Below are 25,940 nucleotides of genomic sequence, written 5' to 3'. Positions count from 1 at the left end.
TTGCCTGATTGCTGCGGCCAGGACTTCCAGCACTATGTTGAATAGAAGTGGAGATAGTGGGCAACCTCATTACAAAATTTTGATTGGACAATGCCAAAGAATGTGTCCCTTGGCTCAAGGCCTCCACTGTGCAGTTATATATAAAGAACCTGAGGTGTCTAGAAATTTACATTCACCCACATGCTGGAATGTAAATTCTCGTTACATTGTCCCCTGACTGGGACGATTCTAAGATTTGCTCTACACTGTCTCTAGAATGACACAATGGAATTGAGCCAACATTACCCTCCATGGGACTTTTCTTATAATTCTTACCTTCCTGTTTTTACTTCCTCATTTCCCTATCAATCTTCATTTTTTCTTGGGTGTATTTCCTAATATATCAATTTCATGTGAATCCTTGTCTGGCATCCACTTCTGAGGAACCCAGCCTAAGTCAGGTACCAACATTTGAGAACAACTGAATTAATAAGAAGCCACCTAGTGAGGCCTTATCTTCCTAGTAGGAAGACAGCCGTCCCACTTGGATGGCCTTTGCCCTAACCCTGGTCCCCTATCTTCCCATTTAGAATTTCTATTATGACAATAAGTTTTTTTGTCACATCATTGCAAACTCCCTGAGAAAGACCACAACACACATCCCTCCTATGCCCTAATAGTTGGTAATATACCAAAGTGGCTGCCATTCTGAGGGACTCCCCTACATATCACTTAGGAGGTAACAGGAAACCTGTTTCTTGCTGCTGCCTTGCAACGTAAACATGCCAGAAAATCCAGGGCTGGTCCAGGATACATCCTTAAAGTTGCCTTCAAATGACTGGTCTGAGGTTAAAATTAGATTTTAATATCACTGGAAGGTTATAATTCCTTTCCATGTGAATGTTGCCAAATTCCTCTTTCAATTGCTTAGAAGCATTTTATCTGCAGAGACAATATGTGAAGACAGCAGGTATCTGAGAATCAGTTAAACTCAAAGTCACCTCAAGTATCTCTTGGTATGTAGCTTTGAAAAGAGCTCTGTAAAACAGCTCTTACAGTAGAACTCACAAAGAATCTTAACTAGGAGATCCTTCACTAAAATGATGGAAGAAAAAGTAATAGAAAAGATTAAAATGTGAGAAAATAGTAGTGGTTGTGCATAAAAATTTAGGTATAAGGATATCCCTGGGAGACTTTTATAAGAGCAAAACATTGGCAATGACCTATATACCCAACAATTTAAGATATGTTAAACAAATTATGGAAACAAATAGGTATTATTTCCAACCTGAAAAGAATGTTGCAAAAGAATACTTAAGGAAACAGGCAAAAGTTCATAATATAAGGTTGATAGAAAAGTGGGTAAGGCAGATAATACTGGTTATCCCAATATCCATTTTCTTCTTCCTCTATGCTAATTAAATCCCCAATTTTTACCTAGGTACCTGGCTGTCCCAAATAAAGACTATATTTCCCAGGTCCCGATTTTACAACTAGGTGCAACATGTGACCACGTTCTGGCCAGTGGGATGTAAGCAGAAATGGTATGTGTAACTTTTGGGATATCCTTAAAGACAAGGGGGTGGAGGCCTGCCCTTTTCCTTCCCTTTCATCTTTCTTGCTTGCTGGATGCGACGTGATGCCTGTCGCAGTTATCTTGGACAATGGTCCTGGGAAGAAAGGCCTCAAACAGCAAAATATAGCATAGAAAGAGACAGAGTCCCTGACACTGTGATGTACCACACCAGATCAGTCTGCTCACCTCTAGGCTTATTTGTGAAACAAACAAAAATAATAATAATTTTACCCTCTTTCAATCACTGTTATTTTGGGTTTTTTTTCTGTTGGTCACACCTAAATGTAATCATAACTGGTACAAGTTACCCAACTGTATATGCTTATACTGTCCAATATGGCAGCCACTAGACACATGTGGCTATTAAAATGAAAATGAATTGAAACTATATTACATTTAAATTTCAGTTCCTCCATCACACTAGTCACATTTCAAGTGCACAGTAGCCACATGTGGCTGATGGCTGCCCTATTGGACAGTGCAGATAGAGAACATTTCCATCATCACAGAAAGTTCTATCGGACAGCATTGCTATATACAATGTGATATAATTTTTAAAACTCTCTGTGTGTCAGTGTATGCATGAGTGGACTGAGGGGAGAGAGAGAGAGAGAGAGAGACACTAAAAGACAAGGGAAATAAATGCTAAAGAATGGTTTTATCTGAAAATAGGATTACAGATGATTTTATTTTCTTCTGTATGTCCACCCATACTATTACAATATGTTATAATTAACATATATTACTTTTTTACGTTTTATCAAGCTATGACTTACACCTTATAAACTGATCCACTGTAAGTGTATCATTCAATGATTTTTAGTAAATTTATGAAGTTGTACAATCATCACCAAAATCTAGTTTTAGAACATTCCTACAACTCCTAAAAATTCCTTTATCCAATTATAGTCAATCCCCACTCCTGCATCAGCCCTCAGTAACCACTTACGTAACTTCACAATAAAAAAAGTATTTTTTAAAAACATACCAGTATTATCAAGTTCCATTTGTTCAGCATGAGTAGAAATTTGGGACCATATTTCATTTCGGAGCTTTTTCTGGAAGTTTTTACTGTAAGTTCCCAAGTCTGCATAGGACTCCAGCATGGAAATCGTCTGTCCTGGAGGGTAAGACACTATTTCTTCTAACTGGGTGTTGTTAGCCCCTTGGATGCTAATGGCAAACACAGTGGTGTCCTCCAGCCGAAGGTCTAGTGCAGCCTCACGCACCTTGTCATCTGATGGTCTGTGGGTGACCAGGACTGCGATCTGAGGCACCCCCTGTGCCCTTCTGCTGCCACTTGACTCAGAGAAGCTGTCTCTCCTCATCTGCTCGATGGCAGCCCCAGCATTGGATTTCCCAACCTGGAGAGAAAGCTTCTGGATTTGCTGCTGAAATTCAGACTGGGTTGTGCTCAATTTCAGAAAAGAAATGGCCTCTGCGCTATCGCTGTAACTCATCAGTCCAAGCCGCACGCAGTTGTCCTTCACATCCATGGAGCTGGTAATGTTCTCCAGGAAGCTCTGAAGGTTCCTTAAGTTTTGGCTGGTCCCAAGTGACTCGTCCACCAGGAACACAAGGTCAGCAAGTGAATCTTTCTCACAGGTTATGGGGAAGGGAACTACAGAGAGAGGAAAAGTATGAGGATTAGTATAAATCACTGGCCCAGGGAGAGAAAGGTACTTTACAGATTGTCAAAATGCATTAGTGGAAACAGAGGCAGTCATGACAGATGTAGTTAGCATTGTTTTCTTTCAGTGAACAAAAGATCAAAAATCTGAACATGACTTACAAGACCATTGACTTCGGAAGCTTTGCATATACTGTTTCCTCCATCTGAAGAATGCTTGCCAATTTCCTACCACATCCTACCCCCACCATCATCTCCACGACCACCATCCCCACCAGCATGACAACCACAACCACCATCCCCACCAGCATGACCACCACCACTATCACCAGCACCATCTTTACCACTACCACCACCCCCTCAAGTGCTGGGATGCAGGGATGAGTTAGCAGAAATATCTCTGACCTCAGGAAGCTCACATTCTATGGTGAGGGCAGATAACTTATACTATACTATTTCAGACAGTAGTAAGTGCTAGCAAGGAAATAAAGAAGGTGATTTTATTGAGTGACTATGCTGGGCATATGTGGATAGCTAACTCACCTGAGACAGGAAGAAGGCAGCCTCTCTGAGAAGATCACATCTGGGCTGAGATATGAATAAAGAGAAGGATTCAGCCATGTGGAGGTCTAAAGAAAGAGGAATTCTGGCAGAAAGAACAGCAAGAGGTAGAAATAAGCAAGAAGCCCAGGGTGGTTGGAGCCCATGAATGAGGGGAAACAACGGTGGCTGTGGTCAGGAAGCAGGGCCCAGGTCATCTGGGAGTCACATGATCTGAATTAAAACTCTTAAATATCACTCTTATTGCCGAGGGGAAATAATGAATTCAGGGATAACAACTAAGAAACAATTACCCTAGTCCAAGAAAGAGACAATGGTCTTGGACAAGTATTATAGGAGCTAAGATGGAGCAACAGGGTAGTTTTGATACATGATTTAGTGGTAGAACCGAAAACTTGATAAATTAGATGCAAGCATTGAGAATAAAAGAGGAAGTGGTGATAACTCCTGGGTTTTTGGCCTGAACAACTGAGTAGATGGTGATGTTGTCTTTTTCCAAGATAGGGAAGATAGTGGGAAGAACAAGTTGTAAGGGGGATACAGGAGTTCCATTTCAGACATGCCAAGTTTGAGAAGCTATTGGACCTTCAAGAGAAAATACCAGGTAAGCAGTTGGTTATACAATCTGGAATCTAAGGGAGAGTATACCGTATTCACATAAAATACCTACTCCAAGCACAGGTGGATGAATAGCAACTGTGGAAAGCATATCCAAGAGATAAGCTCAATCCTGCTGAAAACTACACTTAAGGATTATGAGTTCTTAGAAAGCAGAGGCATGTCTTACTTATCTCTATCCCTGCAGTACCTGGTGCCTGGTGGGAACTCAGAACTATTTGTGGAATTAAATATAATTCTCATATATCTACCAATCTACTCTGAATCCCACACAGTTGGTTAAAACAAACTCCCAGTGTGACCTGCTCAACTTAGTATTTATTTAGAAATGGTTGTTACTATTAATAATATAATAATAAACCATGTGCCAAATGCCATATAAATCACCTCACACATAAGGTAAACACTATTATCCTCACTTTATAGGTAAGGAAACTGAAGCTCCGGGTTAAGTAACTTACTCAAGGTCCTAAGTGGTCAAGTCAGAGTTTGAACCTAGACCTCTCTGATGTCAAAACCCTTGCTCTTAACTTCCAAAAGTCCAGGACAGAGTCCTGTCAAGCAATACCTTGTACTACTGCTGCAAGGTAAGTTAGAAAAAGTGAGACAAGCATGATCAGCACAAAGAGCCCTCCAAGAGGTGGTAAAGCCCCATTGTCCTAGAGAACTCAAGCTAGCAGCCACCTACAGGGTGGGAGGATCTCTAAGATCCTGATGGTCAAGGGCCACAGGATATTTCTTCTCCAGGAGAAGCAGCACATATGCCCTAAGAACTTGCTATGGCATCTGTATTTCCCTAAGAGAGAAGCAGCAAGGGATGAAGAGAGTGAAGAGAAAGGGACCTCCTGGTACCTCAGGGGCAATACTAACTGTAGCAGAGCCTTCTAGATGCTTGCCAAACTCCATTCCCTCTTCTTGGTCATAAAGCTAGACCCGATTTCCCAGCCTCACCTGCAGTTCGGTATAGCTATGCGACTAACATCCGACCAGTGAAATGTGAGCAGTAGTTTCTCTTCCAGGCTCAGCTCATAAAACCTTCCCATGAGTCATCTTCCATCTTTTAACCCTTCTATCATCTGTATACCAATTCTTAGGGCACCTTGGAAGTCATATTTGAAGATGGAAGAGCCACCACCAGCCTAGATACCTAAACTGAGAAAGACAACTCAACATCCTAAGCACTGGCCCTATAATGTTACAAGATAAATAAACTTCTTATTATTCAGGAAGTCTATTTGTTTAAAGCCTAGCCTGGTTGTCCTAAAAAAAATCAGCTATAGCCACGCAATGAGGAAATGGTAGAGCAAGAAGGAAGTTTCAAGACCATCCCAACTCACACATCTTACAAATGAGGATGCTGATGCATGGCCCAGAGATACGATATCACTTCTCTAAGATCATATAGCCAACTAGCGCCATATTTTGATCTTTGGTTCAGGCCACTTTGTATCATACCATGTGGCTTCCTGGATATTATGACTAGATAGCACCTGCCAGAATGTCCCACTATTGCCAACTGATCACAGAAGCAGCCAGGAAAATCCATTATGCTGGAAATTCTCTCCACCTTCCTTCAGAGAGAATGGCTGGATCCTCTCATCAATATGACACACTATTGACCATCTCCCTTAAGCTGTGTGTTGGCCTGTTTTGCCTGTTCATCAATACTATATGTGCAGCCTCCTCATTTTCCCATTCCTTACTGGTGTTTCCTGGGAACACTTCCCAAGTAAACTATTTGTACTCAAGAGTCTTCTGTTTTGGAGTCTTCATGGAGAACTCACCAAAGACACAAATAAAGCACTTTTCAAGTGATAAGTTGTGAGTTAAGGGAGCACAGGTATTCCTCCTTTTGACCGAGGCGATCAAGAATGAAAATTGATGAGAAAAAGGTCCTCTGCATTACTTCATGAAATACACAGACTTCCCAGGGATGGAAGAAAAAGCCACTCTGGCGCCTGCTGGGTGGCAGCTTAGGAATAATAGAAGATGGCTTTCTGGCCAGAATTCTCCCAAAGGAAACCAGCTGCAATGGCTGGGTAAGTGCTGCTTTTGAGTAGCTTTGCACACAACAGACATCAACATGAACGACAGCACCTTAGAGGAAGGGTTTATGCAGTCACATGAGACACTCTTGGGGGTTTTCAGAAAGTAATTTGGGGAGAATTTTACACTGAAGGTGTGATAGCTAAGGTCTTAAATTATACAAGTGAAGGTACCGAGTCAGTTCAATTTGAGATGCTTCTAACTGATCTCATTCATACCCATGAGCTTGTCAGAAATATTTTCAGTACTTCTTCAATTCAAAGATCGACTCTACTGGAAGATACACTATTATTTAATGGCAGCTCTTCAGAAACTTTTTTTAAGCACTACTGAAAGACACATCCTAACATCAAAAATGTTAAAATGTGTGGGGGAGGAAGAAGTATGTCTTAGATGTGAAAAGTATTAGCATAAAATGATTGCATAGGTGGGAGAGCTAATGAGTCAAACTTCTGGCTTTAGTAGATCCTGATACTCACTAGAGAGATTTTACCTCTACGGGGAAAATAATGGCTCAGGAGGGGACGGGCCAACACAGCACACATAGGGCTCAAGACCACAGTACACTTCATTGTGCTACTACTATACAACGGAGGGTATCCCCGCTTCGGCCTGGCTGAACACAAAGTATGAACATGTGCTAATAGGGTCTAATTCTAAGGTTACCATTCCTATTGAGTGTTGCTACATATAAATTAACAGGCATTTATTAAATATTTATTGTGTGCCCCATACCATACCAGGACTATGAGAGAACAAGGACAGACAAGGATCTTATTTCTTTATCTGTAAGATCCTCATGGATTCAACCATTAAGAAATAGAACAGCTGACTGTCAGGCACTGAGCTAGGCACAAAGCATACAGGGGTGAATATAAGTTGCCAATTCTGTCCTCATGTGCTACCAGTTCCTTGCTGGTGGGGAGGGAAAGAGGACAAACACAGAAATGGATAGTTAAGGGAAAGTGCTGCTGGCATAGGGTGTGCACAAGGAACTGAGAAACCCAAAAAGAAATTTAAAAGGAAAGCATTCCAAAAGAATAAGAATGTAGGGGTGAGATTTAAATATGATAGGAGTTATTCAAGCTATAAGAAAGCAGAGGAGTACCTAAACATCTGTACCCCCATAATATGCTGAAATAAAAAAAAAAGAAAACAAAAACAAAAAAAGAAAGAAAGAAAGAAAGAAAGCAGAGGAGTGCAACAGGATTCCTATCAGAGAAAATAGCACAAAGACAGAAACAAGCAAGTATATGATGTATAGATGTTTCCACTACTTCAATATGGCTATTCATAAAAACCAAATGGGAGTTGCAGGAGATAAGGGTGGGCAGACGCAGATCTGCATGGAGACCGGGCACCTCTTCAATCACGGGCTTCCTCACCTTGGGCATCAGCATCGACCACTGCTTCCTCAAACTTTGTCACATCCTTGATGATCTGCGTCATGTTTTGGGAAAACGTGCTGAGGTCTCTGACCGTCCGAAGGTTGAAATGAAACTGGGACGTGGCCATGGACTTGAGGTTTTCCTCAGACGCTTTCTGCATCCCCACGGAGATGATTTTCACCCCGTCTTTCCGCAGGGCCTTCGAAGCCTCTTCCACGTTATCCTCAGACTCGGCTGAAGCCAGAACCACCAAAATAGGGGGAAACTGCTTCTTGTCTCTCCCATTTGTGGGTGCAGAGAAGAAAGTCCTGTGAGCCTCCTGGAGAGCGCGTCCTATCCTCAGGGACCCGCCGATGAACCCGAAGTTCTTCTTGAGGTGGTTCAACATGGGGTTCCTGCTCTGGAAGGTGCTCAGCTGGAATTCGTTGTGGAGATCATTGCTGTACTGGGCCAGGGCCACGCGGTATTTGTCGGCCCCTATGGGGAGACTGTTGATCATTTTGTTCAGGAATGTTTTCACAAACGGGAAAGATTTAATTCCCAGGTGATCAGAGCTGTCCACCAGAAACACTACATCTGCATACTCAGGGCCTGGCCCTATCAAAATAAAGTGACAACAAACAAAAACAAGGTTATTGCTCAACCTTTACATTTCAGACCATAGTACTCATTTGAGACTATCTTCTAGTATTAAGGGTATATCAGAATCCCAAGGAAAGTGTCTTCTGGAGGTCAAACAGAAGAAACTGTAATTGCTTTCACTAAAATGTCAAACAAAAGGACTTTACTAATGTTAGCCAACAGATTTTTCTTCCTTAACTCTATACCAGAGGCAACTAACATTGTTTTTATTTTTTAGTCCTGGAATCCTGAACTGTGATGTTGTACTAAAGGATAAATAACATGATAGCACCCGAGAAAGTCCCAAAGTGGTCTATGGATATCAATTTTTGGAAGTAGTATAAAGGAAGCAGCTGTCTTAGGTTGGAGAGGTTAGAAGCAGAGCCTAAGATCAGGATTTCAGGTGAATGGGCTGATGAAGAGAGAAGTGGGACAGGACAAGGGAAGGAGCAGAGAAAGGTGTGTCATCAAGTAGGGTCCAGCTTTAGCCTGCTCTGCAGGAAGCTCTGGAGCATAAATTACAGCAAAGCTGTCCTTCCTTGAAGTAAGAAGGTCAGTGTTTTGTGCTCCCCTATCAGTAAATCATTGAACGCAGACCATCCCCAGGAGTTGGAGGGAAGGAGCAGAAGTGCTATGGACATAATCTCTTGGGTAAGACAGCTCTTGGAAAGCCCAGAGAAATTCTCCTAAGAAAGAGAGGCACACTTGTGAGCTGTTGCAGCCAATATTCACAGCAGCTAAGGGAGGGATGCCCCAGCCTGATAAGGAGCTATGGCAAGGGGAGGCACCAACAGCATCTACTTTAGCGGTCATGGCCAGCCACCTCCACTTGTGAAATCAGTGATATGCTGGTAAATGTCTAACAACTGGCTCTTTTGTCAAAGTAACTCAGAAATTTTCCAGGAAATCCTAGGGTAGCACAGTGCATAGTTAAAAATACTTCTTCAAACTATATTTTTATTAAATAGTAATTGTAAGAGAGTAGAAAAACCTAGCTTTCATGTTCCATATACACACATGTACACACACACACACACATACAGAGTCATGCACCCCGTAATGATGTTTTGGTCAATGACAGACTGCATATATGACAGTGGTCCCATAAGATCATAATGGAGCTGAAAAATTTCTATTGCCTAGTGGCATTACCATTTCTTTGTTTAGATATGATTATGTTTAGATACACAAATACTTACCATTATGTTATAACTGCCTACATATTCAGTAAAATAACATGCTGTACAGGTTTGTAGCCCAGGTGCATAGGCTATACTATATAGCCTAGGTGTGTAGTAGACTATACCATCTAGGTTTGTGTAAGTACACTCTATGATGTGTAAGTACATTCTGTGATATTCACATAATGATGATGAAATTGCCTAATAATGCATTTCAGAGTAGATCCCTGTCATTAAGTGACACATGACTGTGTATGTGTGTGTGTACATATATATACTAACTACATAAATACATACATGTAAAAGAAATGTGTGTGTATATATATGTGCATATGTGTGTGTATGTGTGTGTATGTATATAGCTATATATAGATATATATATACCTGTAAAAGAGAAGGAAGGCAATGGTTAAGCCACAAAAATACTTAGAATTTGTTTTCTGTGTAGGGTTCTTTTCTTCTACGTATGAAAACCAAGATTAAAATGGACCTATAAACAAATGGATTGACTCTATTCATGGAGACATGGAACATTGAGACTGAAGCAAATCAATGACTAATTAAACTTTATCTAGCCAGGTATAACATAACTCATGACTTTTCCCCATAACTGTGTGCTATATTTGAGAGTGTAAGTTTGATGTTGCATATCTACAACTATTGCTAAATATTGTGTACTTTGATATTTTAGTAAATAAATAAATTCCTTATTTCTCTCTGTTTGTTAAAGTTTGCTAAAACATAAGAACATTTATTTTCCTACATGATAATAAGATAAAATATACTGGTACCTGGGCTCTGATCTGCCAATGTTTCACTCCAAAGGATTAGGACAAATATAATTAGCAGGATCTTCATTTTGTGAAGATTTCTTACTTTTATCTGCAAAAAAATATTTATTTACAATATAAAAAGTCTTATTGTATACCAGGAAGTAATTATTGGGATAGTTGTATTAGAGCACAATACACTATATACGTATTTTGTCAAGCAGTGCCAAGTGTTCCATTTGAGTATCTGGAAAGTCTCTCAAGAAGGATGGGTTCAACCAAGCCCAGACTGTGAAGATTAAAATAAATACATAATTTGTCAATGCCCAGACATTGATGAACATCCACAACCATCAAGAACAGCCAGGAAGGCTGGGCGCGGTGGCTCACGCCTGTAATTCTAGCACTCTGGGAGGCCGAGGCAGGCGGATCACTCAAGGTCAGTAGTTCAAGACCAGCCTGAACAAGAGCGAGACCCCGTCTCTACCAAAATTAGAAAGAAATTAATCAGACAACTAAAAATATATAGAAAAAAATTAGCTGGGCATGGTGGTGCATGCCTGTAGTCCCAGCTACTCGGGAGGCTGAGGCAGAAGGATTGCTTGAGCCCAGGAGTTTGAGGTTGCTGTGAACTAGGCTAACGCCACAGCACTCTAGCCCGGGCAACAGAATGAGACTCTGTCTCAAAAAAAAAAAAAAAAAGAACAGCCAGGAAGACATGACCTCACCAAACAAACTAAATAAGATACCAGCGACCAAACCCAGAGTGATAGAGATGGGTAACTTTTCAGACAAAGAGTTCAAAATAGCTGTCCTGAAGAAGCTCAATGAATTTCAAGACCACATAGAGAAGGAATTCAGAAGCCTATCAGAGAAACTTAACAAAGAGATTGAAATAAAAAAAAATCAAGCAAAAATCCTAGAGCTTAAGAATTCAGTTGACAAACTGCAAAATGCATCAGAGTCTCTCAACACCAGAACTGACCAAGCAGAAGAGAGAATTAGTGAGCTTGAAGATAGGCTATTTTAAAATATAGTTAGAAGATAAAAAAGAAAAAAGAATAAATAAAAATTAAACACACCTACAAAATCTAGAAAATAGCCTCAAGAGCAAATCTAAGAGTTATTTGTCTTAAAGATGAGGTAGAGAGAGAAATGGGGGTAGAAAGTTTATTCAAAAAAATACTAAAATAGAACTTTCCAAACCTATAGAAAGATACAATATTCAGGTACAAGAAGGTCATAGATACCAAGTAGATTTAATCCAAACAAGGATATCTCAAGGTGTTTAATAATCAAGCTCCCAAAGGTCACAGACAAGGAAAAGGTTTTAAAGGAAGCAAGAAAAAACAAAAAAAATAACATATAAGGATCTCCAATACATCTGGCAGCAGACTTGTCAGTGGAAACCTTACAGGCCAGGAGAAAGTGGCATTATATATTCAAAGTAACAAAAGAAAAGAACCTTAACCCTAGAATATTATACACTGAAAAAATATCCTTCAAACATGAAGGAAAAACAAAAACTTTCCCAGACAAACAAAAGCTGAGAGATTTCATCAACACCAGACCTGACCTATAAGAAATGCTAAAAGGAGTTCTTTAATCTAAAAAAAGAGGACATTACTGAACAATAGGAAATCTTCTGAAGGTATACAACTCACTGGTAACAACTAGTACACAAATACGGAATACTCCATTGTGGTATATAAATCACTTATATCTTGAATAGGAAGACTAAAACATAAAGCTATCAAAAATAGCAACAACTTTTTGAGAGATAGTATAAAAAGATATGGGTGGAAAGAACAAAAGGTTAAAAAGCGAGGAGCTGGAGGTAAAGGGTAGAATTTCTATTAGATTTTTCTTGGCTTATTTATTTGTAAGCTGAGTTGTCATATGTTTAAAATAATTGGTTATAAAATGTTTTTTGCAAGTCTCATGATAAGCTCAAATCAAAAAACTTATAACAGATACATAAAAAAGAAAAAGCAAGAAATTAAAACATACTACCAAAAAAATCACTTTTAACAATGGAAGAAAGGAAGGAAGAAAGAAAGAAAAAGAGGAGGACAAAACAACCAGAAATCAAATAACAATATGATAGTAGTAAGTCCTTACCTATCCATAACAACATTGAAAGTGAATGGATTAAATTCTCCATTCAAAAGATATAGAGTGGCTGAATGGATTAAAAAACACAAGAGCCAACTAATGCTGTCTGCAAGAAATACACTTCACCTATAAAGACACACATATACTGAAAATATAAGGATGGAAAAAGATATTCCATGCAAATGGAAACCAAAAAAGAGCAGGAGTAGCTACACTTACATTAGATAAAATAGATTTCAAGACAAAAACTGTAATAGGAGACAAAGAAAGTCATCATATAATGACAAAGGGGTCAATACAGCAAGAATATGTAACAATTTTAAATATATAGGTACCCATCACTGGAGCACACAGATATATATAGCAAATAGCATCGGCATTATGAAGAGAGATACATCCCAATACAAAAATCACTCAAGACCCCAACACTCCACTTCCAGTATTGGACAGATCATCTAGACAGAATGTCAACAAAGAAACATTGGACTTAAGCTACTACTATAGACCAAATGGACCTAAAAGATATTTATAGAATGTTTCGTCCAATAGCTGCAGAATTCATATTCTTCTCCTCAGCTCATGGATCATTCTCAAAAACAGACCATATGTTAGGCCACAAAACAAGTCTCAAAAAATTCAAAAAAATTGAAATCAATCTTTTCTGACCACAATGGAATAAAATTAGAAATCAATAACAAGAGATACATTGGAAAATATACAAATACATTGAAATTAAACAATATGCTCCTGAATGACCAGTGAGTCAATGAAGAGATTAAGAAGGATATTAAAAATTTTCTCAAAACAAATGGAAATGAAAACACAACATATCAAAACCTATTGGATAAAGCAAAAGCAGTAATAAGAGGCAACTTTATAGTAGTAAGTGCCTACATCAAAAAAGTAGAAAAGCTTCACGTAAACAGCCTAGTGATGCATCTCAAAGAACTAGAAAAACAAGACCAAACAAATGCAAAATTAGGAGAAGAAAAGAAACAATAAAGATCAGAGAAGAAATAGATGAAATTGAAATCAAAAGAGCAAAAAGAATCAATAAAACAAAAAGTCGGTTTTTTGAAAAGATAAACAAAATAGTCAGACTTTAGTAAGACTGAGTAAGAAACAAAGAAGAATGACCCAAATAAATAAAATCAGAGATGAAAAAGGAAACATTGTAACTGACACTGATGAAATCCAAAGGATCATTACAGGCTACTATGAGTGACTATATACCAGTAAATTGGAAAACCTATAACACACAGATAAATTCCTAGACACATACAACCTACCAAGATTCAACTAGCGAGAAATCCAAAACTTGAATAAAGCAATAAAAAGTAATGAGATAGAAACAGCAATTTAAAAAATCTCTCATCAACGAAAAGCCTAGGACCTGATGGCTTCACTGATGAATTCTACCAAACAGTCAAAGAACTAATATCAATCCTACTTAAACTATTCCAAAAAATCAAGAAAGAAGGGATACTCCCAAATTCATTATATGAGGCTTGTATCACTCTGATATAAAAACCAGACAAAGACACAAACAAAAAGAAAAAATAAAACTATAAGCCAATATCACTGATGAACACAGATGCAAAAATCCTCAACAAAATACTAGCAAACTAAATTCAACAACATATTAAAAAAAGTATTCATCATGATCAAGTGTGATTCATCCTAGGGAAGAATCCATATTGTTAAAATGTCCATACTACCCAAAGCAATCTACAGATTTAATGCAATCCCCATCAAAATACCAATGACATTCTTCATAGAAATAGAAAAAATAATGCTAAAATTTATATGGAACCAGAAAAGATCCAGAATACCCAAAGCTATACTGAGCAAAAAGGACAATACTAGAGGAATCACATGACCTGACTTCAGATTATACTACAGAGCTATAGTAACCAAAACAGCATGGTACTGGCATAAAAACAAATACAGAGACCAATGGAACAGAGAATCCAGAAATAAATCCAAACATCTATAGTGAATTTATCTTTGACAAAGTTATCAATAACATACAGTGGGAAAAGGACAGTCTCTCCAATAAATGGTGCTGGGAAAACTGGACATTCATATGCAGGAGAATGAAATTACTAGATCTTTATTTCTTGCCATATGCGGAAATCAAATAAAAAATGGATCAAAAACTTAAATCTAACACCTGAAACTATGAAACTAATAAAAGAAAACAATGGGGAAATGCTTCAGGAGTTTGGTCTGGACAAGGACTTCTTGAGTAATACCTCCAAAGCACAGGCAACCAAAACATAATTGGATAAATGGGATCACCTCAACCTAAGAAGTTTCTGCACAGCAAACAACCAACAAAGGGAAGAGACAACCCACAGAATAAGAGAAAATATCTGCAAACTACCCATCCAACAAGGGATTAATAACTTAAATATATAAGGAACTCTAACAACTCAAAAGGAAAAAATCAAATAATCCAATTTAAATATGGGTAAAGGATCTGAATAGACATTTCTCCAAAACATACTAATGGCCAACAGGTCATGAAAAAATGCTTAACATCACTAGTCATTAGAGAAATGAAAATCAAAACTACAATGAAATATCATCTCATCCCATTTAAAATGGCTTTTACCAAAAAGGCAATAACAAATGCTGGTGAGAATGTGGAGAAAGGGGAATCCTTGTACACTGTTGCTGGGAATATAAATTAGTATAACCAGTATGGAGAACAGTAAGAAGGTTCCTCAGAAAACTGAAAACAGAGCTACCATATGACCCAGCAATCCCATTGCTGAGTATATATCCAAAAGATGGGAATTCAGTATATCGAATATCTGCACTCCCATGTTTATTGCATTACTAGTAACAATAGCCAAGATATGGAGTTAACCTAAGTGTCCATCAATGGGTGAATGGATAAAGAAATTTTGGTACATATATATAATGGAATATTATACAGCCACAAAAAGGAATGAAAGCTGCCATTTGAAACAATGTGGATGGAACTGGAGAACATTATATTAAGTGAAATAAGCCAAGCACATAAAGACAAATCTCACATGCTCTCATTCATATGTGGGAGCTAAACATTAAAACAATTGAGCTCATGGAGACAGAGAGTAGAATAATGGTTCTTACCAGGGGCTGGGAAGGATAGTGGGGAGGGAGTGGATAAAGTGGGGATGGTTAATGGGTGCAAAAATATAGTTAGATAGAATAAACAATATTTGATAGCACAACAAAGTGACTATAATCAACAATAAGTTAGGGTATAATTTGAAATAACTAAAAGGGTGGAACTGGAATGTTCCTAACACAAAAAAATATTAAATGCCTGAGGTGATGGATACCCCAGTTACCCTGATTTGATTAATTCACATTGTATGCCTATATGAAAACATCACATGTACCCTATAAAGATATACAAATATTATGTATTTTTAAAAAGCCAAAAGCTACCCATGTCTCTTCATTGAGCCCTTATGAAAATTGCTGTCTCACAGTTATAAGTAGTTACAAACTACTTTAAGTTTGACGTATCTCTTCACAGAGTTCACAGTCAATCAGAAATCTTCATGGTAAATTAAAGTCTCATAGAAATTCCAACAAATCAGGGTTATTCCTTATGAAAAGAGAAACAGACCAAAATTCCCAATACTCCAAGCCTTGTATTTATTGCCTTAGAGGTATTTTGGCAAGTTTGGTTACCTCTGCCAAGAAAAAATCAAACAACCCCATGAATAAATGGGCAAAGGACATAAACAGAAACTTTTCAAAAGAAGATAGACTAATGGCCAGCAAACATATAAAAAAGTGCTCAACATCTCTAATCATTAGGGAAATGCAAATCAAAACTACAATGAGGTATCACCTAACTCCAGTGAGAATGGCCTCTATCGAAAAGTCCTAAAATAATAAATGCTGGTGTGGATGTGAAGATATTGAAACACTTTCACACTGCTGGTGGGACAGCAAATTAGTACAACCCCTGTGGAAAGTAATTTGGAGATATCTTAAAGAGCTAAAAATAGAAATACCATTTGATACAGCAATCCCACTACTAGGCATCTATCCAAAGGAAAAAAAGACATTCTATAACAAAGATATCTGCAATCGAATGTTTATAGCAGCACAGTTCACAATTGCAAAGATGTGGAAACAACCCAAATGCCCATCAATACATGAGTGGATTAACAGAATGTGGTATATATATATATATACTATGGAATACTACTCAACTACAAAAACAATGGTGCTCTAGCACCTCTTATATTATCCTGGATAGAGACTAAGCACATCCTTCGAAGTGAGGTATCACAAGGATGGAAAAACATGCACCACGTGTACTCGCCATCAAACTGGTACTAATTGATCAACACTAAGGTGCTCACATGGTAGCCGGTCAGGTAGGGTGCGTGGTCATACTCACCGGGTGCTGGTCAAGTAAGGTGCGTGGAGGTGTGGGGGGTAGAGCAGGTGGGGTGAGTAAACCCACAGCTAATGGAGACAGGGTGCACTGTATGGGGAAAGGACACGCTTGTGGCCCTGGCTTGAGCGAGGCAAATGCATTTCGTGTAACCAAAATATTTGTACCCCCATAATATCCTGAATAAATAAATAAATTACAACTTTAGAGAAGAAATTCAGAAAATAAAAAAATTTGTGTAGTTAAAAAAAAAAATTCCCTTGGCTGGGCGCGGTGGCTCACGCCTGTAATCCTAGATCTCTGGGAGGCCGAGGCGGGCGGATTGTTTGAGCTCAGGAGTTCGAAACCAGCCTGAGCAAGAGCAATAGAAAGAAATTAATTGGACAACTAAAAATATATAGAAAAAAATTAGCCGGGCATGGTGGCACATGCCTGTAGTCCCAGCTACTCAGGAGGCTGAGGCAGGAGGATCGCTTGAGCCCAGGAGTTTGAGGTTGCTGTGAGCTAGGATGACGCCACGGCACTCTAGCTTGGGCAACACAGTGAGACTCTGTCTCAAAAAAAAAAAAAAAAATTCCCAATACTCAAAAATAGATCTGCCCTAAATGAGATACCAAAGGCACAAAGGCTGATTTTTATTCTAGAGTTGATTTTTCCAGCAATTCTTTTGAAATTGCTGAGCATACAGGAAGATTGATATTAATAAAATAATTGGAAGCTGGATTTGGAAAACAGTCTATAAATCATTTAGATTAAGCCCCTATTTTACCAAAGAGAAAAGTGAACATTTTCGTGACCCGGAAAAGAAATCCCAAACCCACAGCAATCACTCCCCATTCCTCCTTCCCACAGATCGTGGTCACCACGAAATGGAATAATATGTGGCCTTTTATGTTTGGCTTCTTCATGAAGTATGTTTTCAAGGTTTATCCATGTTGTGGTATGTATCAGTACTTAATTTTTTATGGCTAATATTCTATTGTATGGATAAGTTACATTTTAAAATTTTTCTATCAGTTGACAAACATTTGGGTTGTTTCTACTTTTTGGCTATTATGAATAATGCTTATGAATAAGGCTTATGAATGAACATTCATGTACATGTTTTGTGGATATATGTTTTCATTTCTCTGGAGCAGATATCTGGGAGAATTTTTGGACTTATCATAACTCTACGTTTAACATTTTGAGAAAGCACCAAATTGTTTTCCAAAGTGCACACCATTTTACATTCCCACTAGCGATGTATAAAGTTTCTAATATCTCCACATTTTCACCAACATTTACTATTGTCTTCTTTTTATTATAGGCATTCTAGTGGATATAAATGATATCTTGTGGTTTTGCTTTTCGTTACCCTAAAGATTAATGATGGTATCTTTTCATGTCCTTAATGGCAATTTGTGTATCTTCTTTGGATAAACATCTATTCAAATACTTTGCCCATTTTTAACTGGGTTATTTATCTTTTGTTGTTTTGCTGTAAGTTTTTTATATATTCTGAAAATAATAGATGCTTATCAGATATATGATTTGCAAACATACTCCTACCATTCTGTAAGTTGTATTTTTACTTTCTTAATGGTGACCTTAAGAAAATCACTTGAGGCACAAGTGATTTTAAATTTGATGAAGTCCAATTTACTTGTATTTTTGTTTTGTTGTTAGTGCTTTACTGTCTTATCTAAAATATCTACTCAGTAGTCCTGAAGATTTACTCCTATGTGTTCTTCTAAGAGTTTTATAGTTTATCCTTTACATTTAGTTCTTTGATCCATTTTAAGATATTTTTTGTATGTGGTGTAAGGTAAGGACACAATTTCACTCTTCCATATATGGATATTCAGTTGTCCTGCACCATTTGTTGAAAAGATTTTTCTTTCACCATTAAATTGTCTTGGAACCCTTATCAAAAACAAAGTTACCATAAGTGTAGGAGTTTAATTTTAGACTCTCAATTCTATTCTATTTATCTATGTATCTGTTCTTGTGTCAGTACCACACAGCCTTGATTGTTCTACTTTTTTTAGAAAGTTTTAAGGTTGGGAAGCATGAGTCCTGCAACTTAGTTCTTCTTCAAGGTTGTTTTGACTATTCTGGGCCCCATGCATTTCTATATGACTTTTAGGATCACTTTATCAATTTATGCAAAAAAAAAAAAAAAGCAGCTGGAATTTTGATAGAGATTGCACTGAACATGTAGATAAATTTGTGGAGTATTGCCATCTTAAGTCTTCCAATCCATTCATATGAGATTTCTATGAAGGAGAGAATTTTTAAATCTCCTTGTTCCATATTTTCACTGATGTTCTTTAAGAACAAGAGATTATAAGAACTCAGGGATAAAGAAGAGGCCTCTTTGAACAGCCATGCTGATTCAGGAGTCAATAAACGTTCAGAGCTGTGTATACATTTCTTTAGGGTGGGTGTAGGCTTGGAGAGTAAGATTGGGCTGGTCTCAACCCAGGCTTGACTCAGTTGCTCTCTCTGCATATGGACACTAGAACCCAGAGGACACATCCTGCGTGGCCATCTATGCCCACATCCCTTGGCTTGGCTCTGCTTTAGTTCTTTCTTCAGCTCAGATTCCCACTCTGCATGTCTTGGCTCTGAAATGGTGGCAATAGCTTAATTTTGTAGAGGTGGAATTTCTGGGTCAAAGGTATATTTACTTTAAGTTTTTATGAAAATTGGCAAATTGCCATCCTTTGGGTACCAAGTAATATTCCTACACCTGCCCCAATACAGCATGGTCCACTGTTTTCACTTCACACTCTTATTTGTCATTTCCATTACTTCTACTTTATATATATATATATACATATACACACACACAGATATATATATATTTTCTCATTTTTCTATCTTTCATATGGCTTGTGCTCCTGAGATGACTCTATTTGTGTGTGTGTGTGTGTGTGTGTAAGCTTATTTTTCATTCCCTTGGCTAGTAGTGTACACCTGGGGACAGGGTAAAAGTTTGTGTTCCTCCAGATAAGATGGAGATAGGACACCTTCTCAGAAAAGAGAACTTCCAGTGCTGTAATATAGGATTTACTGCTCCGAATCTCCCCTTCTAACCCTTTAGTTATTCTGGGAAAGCCACTCTTTATTAATCGTTAATTATTTATGAATCTCAGCTCTTTTATGCCTCAACCTCCCTGTCTCTCCAGTTACATCTTGAAGTTTGAATTTGGTGCAGGAAGCCAGCCCTAAATTTCCAATGTTTCCAAAACTCAAAATTTCCTGTATCAATGGAAAAGTGAAAAAAAATTTAGAATATAGAGGTACTAAGATATTAGAGTTTGAATACCAATTCTTAGGAGAGAATTGGATCATGTCTCTAAGGCTCCCAGCTCTAAAAGTCTCTGATCCCATGATGCTCTGAAGAAAGGACTTGAGACAGAGAGTGGTCTAAACAAGTGATATTTTGAGGAAGTTAGTTGGCCATTTTGAAGGAGATATACCTCAAAACAGACCTGGGGTCCAAGTTTGAATAGTTGCCTAGTGAACCAACTCACCCATTCTCATACTGTCAAATGATCAAACTCTCAAGGCTGATTGGGAATTCAAAATTAGTGTTAGCTTTGAGGAAAGGTTCCCCAGGCTTCAGGAATCAACAGCCAAACTGCACATCTGGAGAGCAGGCTCCATACACCGAATGCTGGGCAGCAACCAGCTGGCCTTGCAATCTTCTGTGTGAATGTTTAGCACATATATTAACAGATCATCCCCATAGAGATGGAGGATGAAACTCCCAGCCATTTCCGGAAAACTAAATAGAAGGGCAATAATGGCTTAATGATTAATGACATCCCTTCTTTTGATTACATTCTTTTGGTCACAAATGTCTGAGAAGATAAATTTCACTCATTCTGAATAATAAACAGTACTTTCTACTGAATAGTCTGTTTTATAACACATGGCACGAGGTCTTAAAGTGACTTGATGAAGTGGGAAAAAGAAAAGCTTAATTTAGCAAAATACAAAGCCACATGGTAAAGCTTGCAACCTTTTGGCAGGTTCAGACACTAAAGGAAAAAAGAGATTATTTAGTAACTATAATAACACAGCAAAGGCACTGGTGTAACTCTTGAGCCCTGGATTGGAAATAAGCATGTAAACATTTTATTGGAGGTTTATACTGCTAAATCCTAAATAAAACATGTCACTCTCCTTTTGCAGCCAAAAGAGAAAGAGGTCGTGAAAGGTGGTAAGAAATAAAGGCCAGGTAGTCTCTCCTTCTGTCCTTCACCCTGTTTCCTTTCTCCCCAATGTCTACCCTCCACTTTCCCTGGTTAATCATCCCGCATGCAGGATATATGTGCCACAAACAGGCCAAGATGGGGATCTGGCCAGAATATGGCACTCCAGCAGAGGGAGAAGGATACAACCTTAGAGACTGCAACCTCCAGCTGGTCAAGGCCTTAGACTGCATGTGCACCACCTGCTCATTCCCTGCTGAGGATCTGAGGTCCTCTGAGGTTGAGTGGCATGCCCAATGTCACAGAACCAGCCCAAGGCTGAGCTAAGGTTTAAACCCTAAGCCTCAACTTCCCTGGTGCTTTGGCCCATTTCTGAAGCAGCTGGAAGACACATTGGGTTTTCCTGTCAGTAGGGACAGCGAGGCCAGATAATTGCCTAGTTTTATTTTCCAGCTCTGTGGTCCATTCTCTGATGGCCACATGGCTCTGCTTTCTTTGGCTTTCATGATTCTCTTGTTCTTCCATGGCGCCACTCCTCAGAGACAATTTGCTACCTCCTTCACACCCCCAAATCTATCCACACACGCAGACACCCACTCTAGCTGCCTGGACTGCCATGTCCATCCTCTTCTTTGGCACTTACCACGTTTTGCCTTGTTCTGTGTTTACTGAAAGACTTTTCTTAATCCCCCACTTTTCCTCCTTACCCAGTACCTAACACACACACACCCCCCGCACACAAACACCTATAAGCTTCTTGAAGGCAGGAGTGGACCCTTCATCCCTTTCTACTGAATGCCTGATTGCCTATGTCAGTGCCTATTCTAGAGCAGGTTCTTAAGAAAAATTTGTTGAACCAAGTTAATTACTTAGGAGGTGACAAAAAGACTCATTGATCCAGCCATAGCCACTCAACTTCCTATAGCAGCAATACCAGATATTTCCAGGAAAAAAAAAGACCATGTTTGGAGTATCCCGAGATTGATAAAGTAATGCTCTATGCATGGGAAGCAAGCGCCATCAATTTGAGCAACTATGTGGCAAAGCTATACCACCATATTGGATGATTCTCGGCAAGTCCTGGGGAACCTGCTCTAGAAGAGGAGGCTGTGTATACAGTCCTAGTTCTACCTTTGCAAAACCAGAGGCCCTCCAAATCCCCCAGGGTCAGCCCAGGATGAAATAGATGGGGGGAAAGGGGTTTAGCAGCAGTACTAGGACCAGTATGTCCTTTAATACAGGCTGGGTGAAGAATGTGAGAAGTGAGGATGTGGAGTTCTGATCTCGCTAGAAATAGCTTCAGTCCAATGTCAGAGACAGTTACTCAACAACCATCACACATAAAGCTCAGAGCAGACAACATGGAGAAATGAGGAGGGAAACCTAGACTTTGTCTAAAATAAGAGTAGAATAGGAGGGAGGAAAATGGCGGATTAGGGGTGACCTCCTGGCTCTCTGCTCCCAGAGTGGGAGGTGAAGAACACGGACACCCACACGCGAGTGAGGTGCTCTCCCACAGGATCAGCTTCGTGAATCTATAGAGAAGCAGTGAGGGACAAGCAGTGCTGCGGAAAAAATAAGGTGAACTGGAGAAGTGCCTGCAAATACTGGAGAGTGCGGGTCAAACAGCGGGGAGAGCAGCGCAGGACGGCCACGCCCAGCAGCAGGCTGGCCCAGGCAGTGAGATCTGACTCACAGGAAGGCGACTCTTCCTCTACCAAACCCCACTCCCATGCAGGCAGGGAAGAGCCAGAAGTCAGTGTGAAGTGGTAGCACAGACTGACAAGCGGTGGGGAGCCGAGACAGGAGCAGGGTCCATTTTGAATTCGCAGGCACACGGCGCTGGGTCAGCATCAGAGGGAAGGGACTGACCCAAGCGGGTGCTTGCCGGATCGGATGCTGTCTAAGCCCACAGGGGAGAGTTTGGAGGCAGCTTCTTGCCACAGGAGACCGCCAGGACTAGATCGGGGGAGGGGAACTCCATAAAAGAGGCTCTACACGTGGAAATCACTGAAAGTTCGGAGGGCGCTGGGAGGGACACAGCACAGAGTCCTCCTGTGGATCCGTCCAGAGTCGCCGTGTGTAGGGTGGGTGGCGGGCTCAGTGGGCGGCTCTGGGAGGCAGCTCCGGGAGTCGGCAACGGCAGACCCCAGCTCTGGATGCCCTCCTGGTGCAGTGGGCTCCAGCGCTGACTAGCTGTGGGTGGGCAGTTGCCATTCGGGGAGCCCAGAGCCTGCAACCTCCGGGACTTGTCGCCTGGGCAACCGCCTGAGTCATAGCCGATGCCTCTGCGGCAGAGCTGGTAGCACCCTACAAGGAGGAGAGAGGAGGAGAGTAGCGCGTGCAGCCACTTTTTCTCCCGAATCTGCGGACAGTCTGTCCCAGCCACAGACTCAAGCCCTGCCTCTGAAAGGGTGGAAAAGGGATAAAGATCGATATTTCTGCTGAGTTTCCAGGCGGTCTCCGGCAGCCCTGTTCCATTCAGTCGCTGGCACTATCCGCAAAGGTGACGGGGAACTGAAGATGAACTGAGGGAGACCGCTTGTAGAACTGTGATCCGGGACACATAACCATCCCCTCTACCAGGCGACTCGACCCCCACGCCCGCTCACACACCGCGCTGAAGGGCCTGCCTCCGCCACTAGGCAGAGTAAAGGGGTCGCTTTTTTTTTTCTATTTCTTTTTTTTTCTATTTCTTCTTTTTCTATACACATATTTCTCTTAATTCTTACTTTTTTTTGTATATATATACATTTTTCTTCTTTCCTTCTCTTTCCTTTCTTCTTCCTTTTTACTCTCTTTCTGTGAGTGTGTGTGTGTGTGTGGGTGTATATCTGAAACCCACAACCACAGGAGCCCAATTGTTGAATCTCCACAGTGGGGCTATTTTGCACCAAAGAGACAGCACACACCCCTAAGAGTGTCTAATGACCAAGGAGGCCGCTCTTCAAGCTGAGACATGTGGTCACCTCTCTACTGCGACTTGGTAGTTGGAGCAGCCGGCCAAACGGACAGACTCCACTATGGGAAGGGCCGAGTAGAGAATGAAAGAGGCTGTTTTCCCAGCAGGGTCCTGTAGCCTCATTTTTGCTGTGACTTGGTAATCAGCTCCTCCTCCCAAAGAATTAGTTCCCCACCCCTGGTAGTGCGGAGGAACAAGGGAAGTTGTTCTCTGGACTGTGACCCTGTAGGGGTGGTGGATGATCCTTGACTAAGATCTGACCACTGATATGGCGTACCAAAGGGACTGACTCCACATCCGCTGGGGTGGAATAGCAGGACAGGCTGCTTTCTGGTCTGGGTCCCTGAGGGGCATTAGGCAGGGCTTCTCTAGCAGCCTTGAAGTGTGTACTTCTTACCAGCTAGACAACCCTGCCCTTGAAGGGGTGGAATAATAAGGGTCGCCACTTCCTGAGCTGAGACGCCAGGTAGCCCCACGAAGTGCCCTTCCCCCAGTCTGCTGGGTTATCTCCCCCTCTGGCAGGTGAAAACCCGCCCTCGGAGGAGGAAAGAAATGAGAGAAGACGTTTTTCAGGCCGGGCCTTGTGACAGTCTCAGCCAACGCCCCTCCCACAGCCCTCCAGGACAGAGCCTGCCCCTGAAGGTAGGGAGAAAGGAGAAAAAATACTTTCCCCATAGGACTAGCCTGAATCTGTATGACCTTGGATCTAAGCAAAATGGGACAGTTTGTTGACGTGATACAGCTGATCGGTTTTGAACACCTGACAAGAACATAACACAAAAGCTTGCACCTGGTGTCAAGGCTGTTGTCATCTTAGAGGCTAGTGGTCTGGGAAGGAAAATCTCAACCAGAGTCCTTAGCAATTGCACCAATTGACACACCCATTAGGAATTCCTCCACAAGAGTGCCTACTGAGCCCTGAATGATATATTAGCAGCTCTCTCCTAGCTACAGATCAAGCAATTTCTGAAGTATACTGCCTCAGGCACGCTGATTCCTGCTGCTCTTCTCACCACATCTTAAGTGGTAACAAGGCTCAAGTAGCACTTGGGAGTGGCAAAATATTTCCCAAAGACTCAGGCCTTTGTATGTCCCATTTGGGATTTTAGAGCTCAATTCAAAGGTTTGGGAATACCTTGACAACTGAATTTTGCCACGCAAAATTCAAGCAACAAAAGAGAGAGCAACCTCATAACTAAACCCAGCGCCTTCCACCTCAACCAAGTAGTTGATAGCGGACTCACACACAGAAAAGTGACCCAACTCCTGGAAAGCTAAGCAAGGAAAAGAAGCTCACTAATCTCTGTAAGCAGAAGGAGCAGACAACAGGCCAGAGATAACCCAACAGGCCAAAACCCCACCAAGACAGCACAAGACCAGGGCACATCTCTTCAGCTCTGCCAAGGAACATCCCTTTGGAGCTCCAAAATTAAGTTCATAAACCAGTCACAGCACATCCAGTCCTTGACAAAGTAGCCTGATGAGAAAGAATCAGAGAAAGAACACAAGAAACATGAAAGATCAAAGAGAAAAGTCACCTCCAAAAGAAAATATTCGATCTCCATCAACAGATACCAATGTACATGATACGATTAAACTGACAGAGGAAGAATTCTGATTATGGATTGTAAGGAAACTGAACGGAATAGAAGAGAAAATAGAATCCCAACATAAAGAAACCACAAGAACGATGCAGGAAATGAATGAAAAATTTTCCAAAGAAATTGAAATACTAAGGAAAAACCAAACAGAAATTTTGTCAATGAAGGAGGAATTCAGGGAACTTCAAAACACAATGGAAAGCCTCAAGAACAGAATGGATCATGCAAGGGAAAGAATCTCAGAGCTTGAAGATAATGTCTACGTGCTGAACAAAT

General features: G+C 40.3%; 1 protein-coding gene across 1 annotated transcript in view; it reads right to left on the bottom strand.

Annotated features, from left to right (window-relative positions):
- Window positions 1–25,940, bottom strand: part of COL6A5 (collagen, type VI, alpha 5) — a 138,550-nt gene that overhangs the window by 92,157 nt on the left and 20,453 nt on the right. Inside the window, exons 2-4 of the mRNA XM_012663259.1 lie at window positions 10,392–10,482; window positions 7,796–8,395; window positions 2,544–3,176 (exon numbers count right to left, since the gene is read on the bottom strand). Coding sequence (XP_012518713.1) covers window positions 2,544–3,176; window positions 7,796–8,395; window positions 10,392–10,458 — 1,300 coding nt within the window. The 5' untranslated portion in view covers window positions 10,459–10,482. The remainder of the gene's footprint in view (window positions 1–2,543; window positions 3,177–7,795; window positions 8,396–10,391; window positions 10,483–25,940) is intronic.

This window comes from Propithecus coquereli, unplaced genomic scaffold, assembly GCF_000956105.1.
Source record: "Propithecus coquereli isolate 6110/MARCELLA unplaced genomic scaffold, Pcoq_1.0 Scaffold12, whole genome shotgun sequence".
In the NCBI taxonomy this organism is placed as follows: Eukaryota; Metazoa; Chordata; class Mammalia; order Primates; family Indriidae; genus Propithecus; species Propithecus coquereli.
This window is presented reverse-complemented; position numbering and strand designations above follow the sequence as displayed.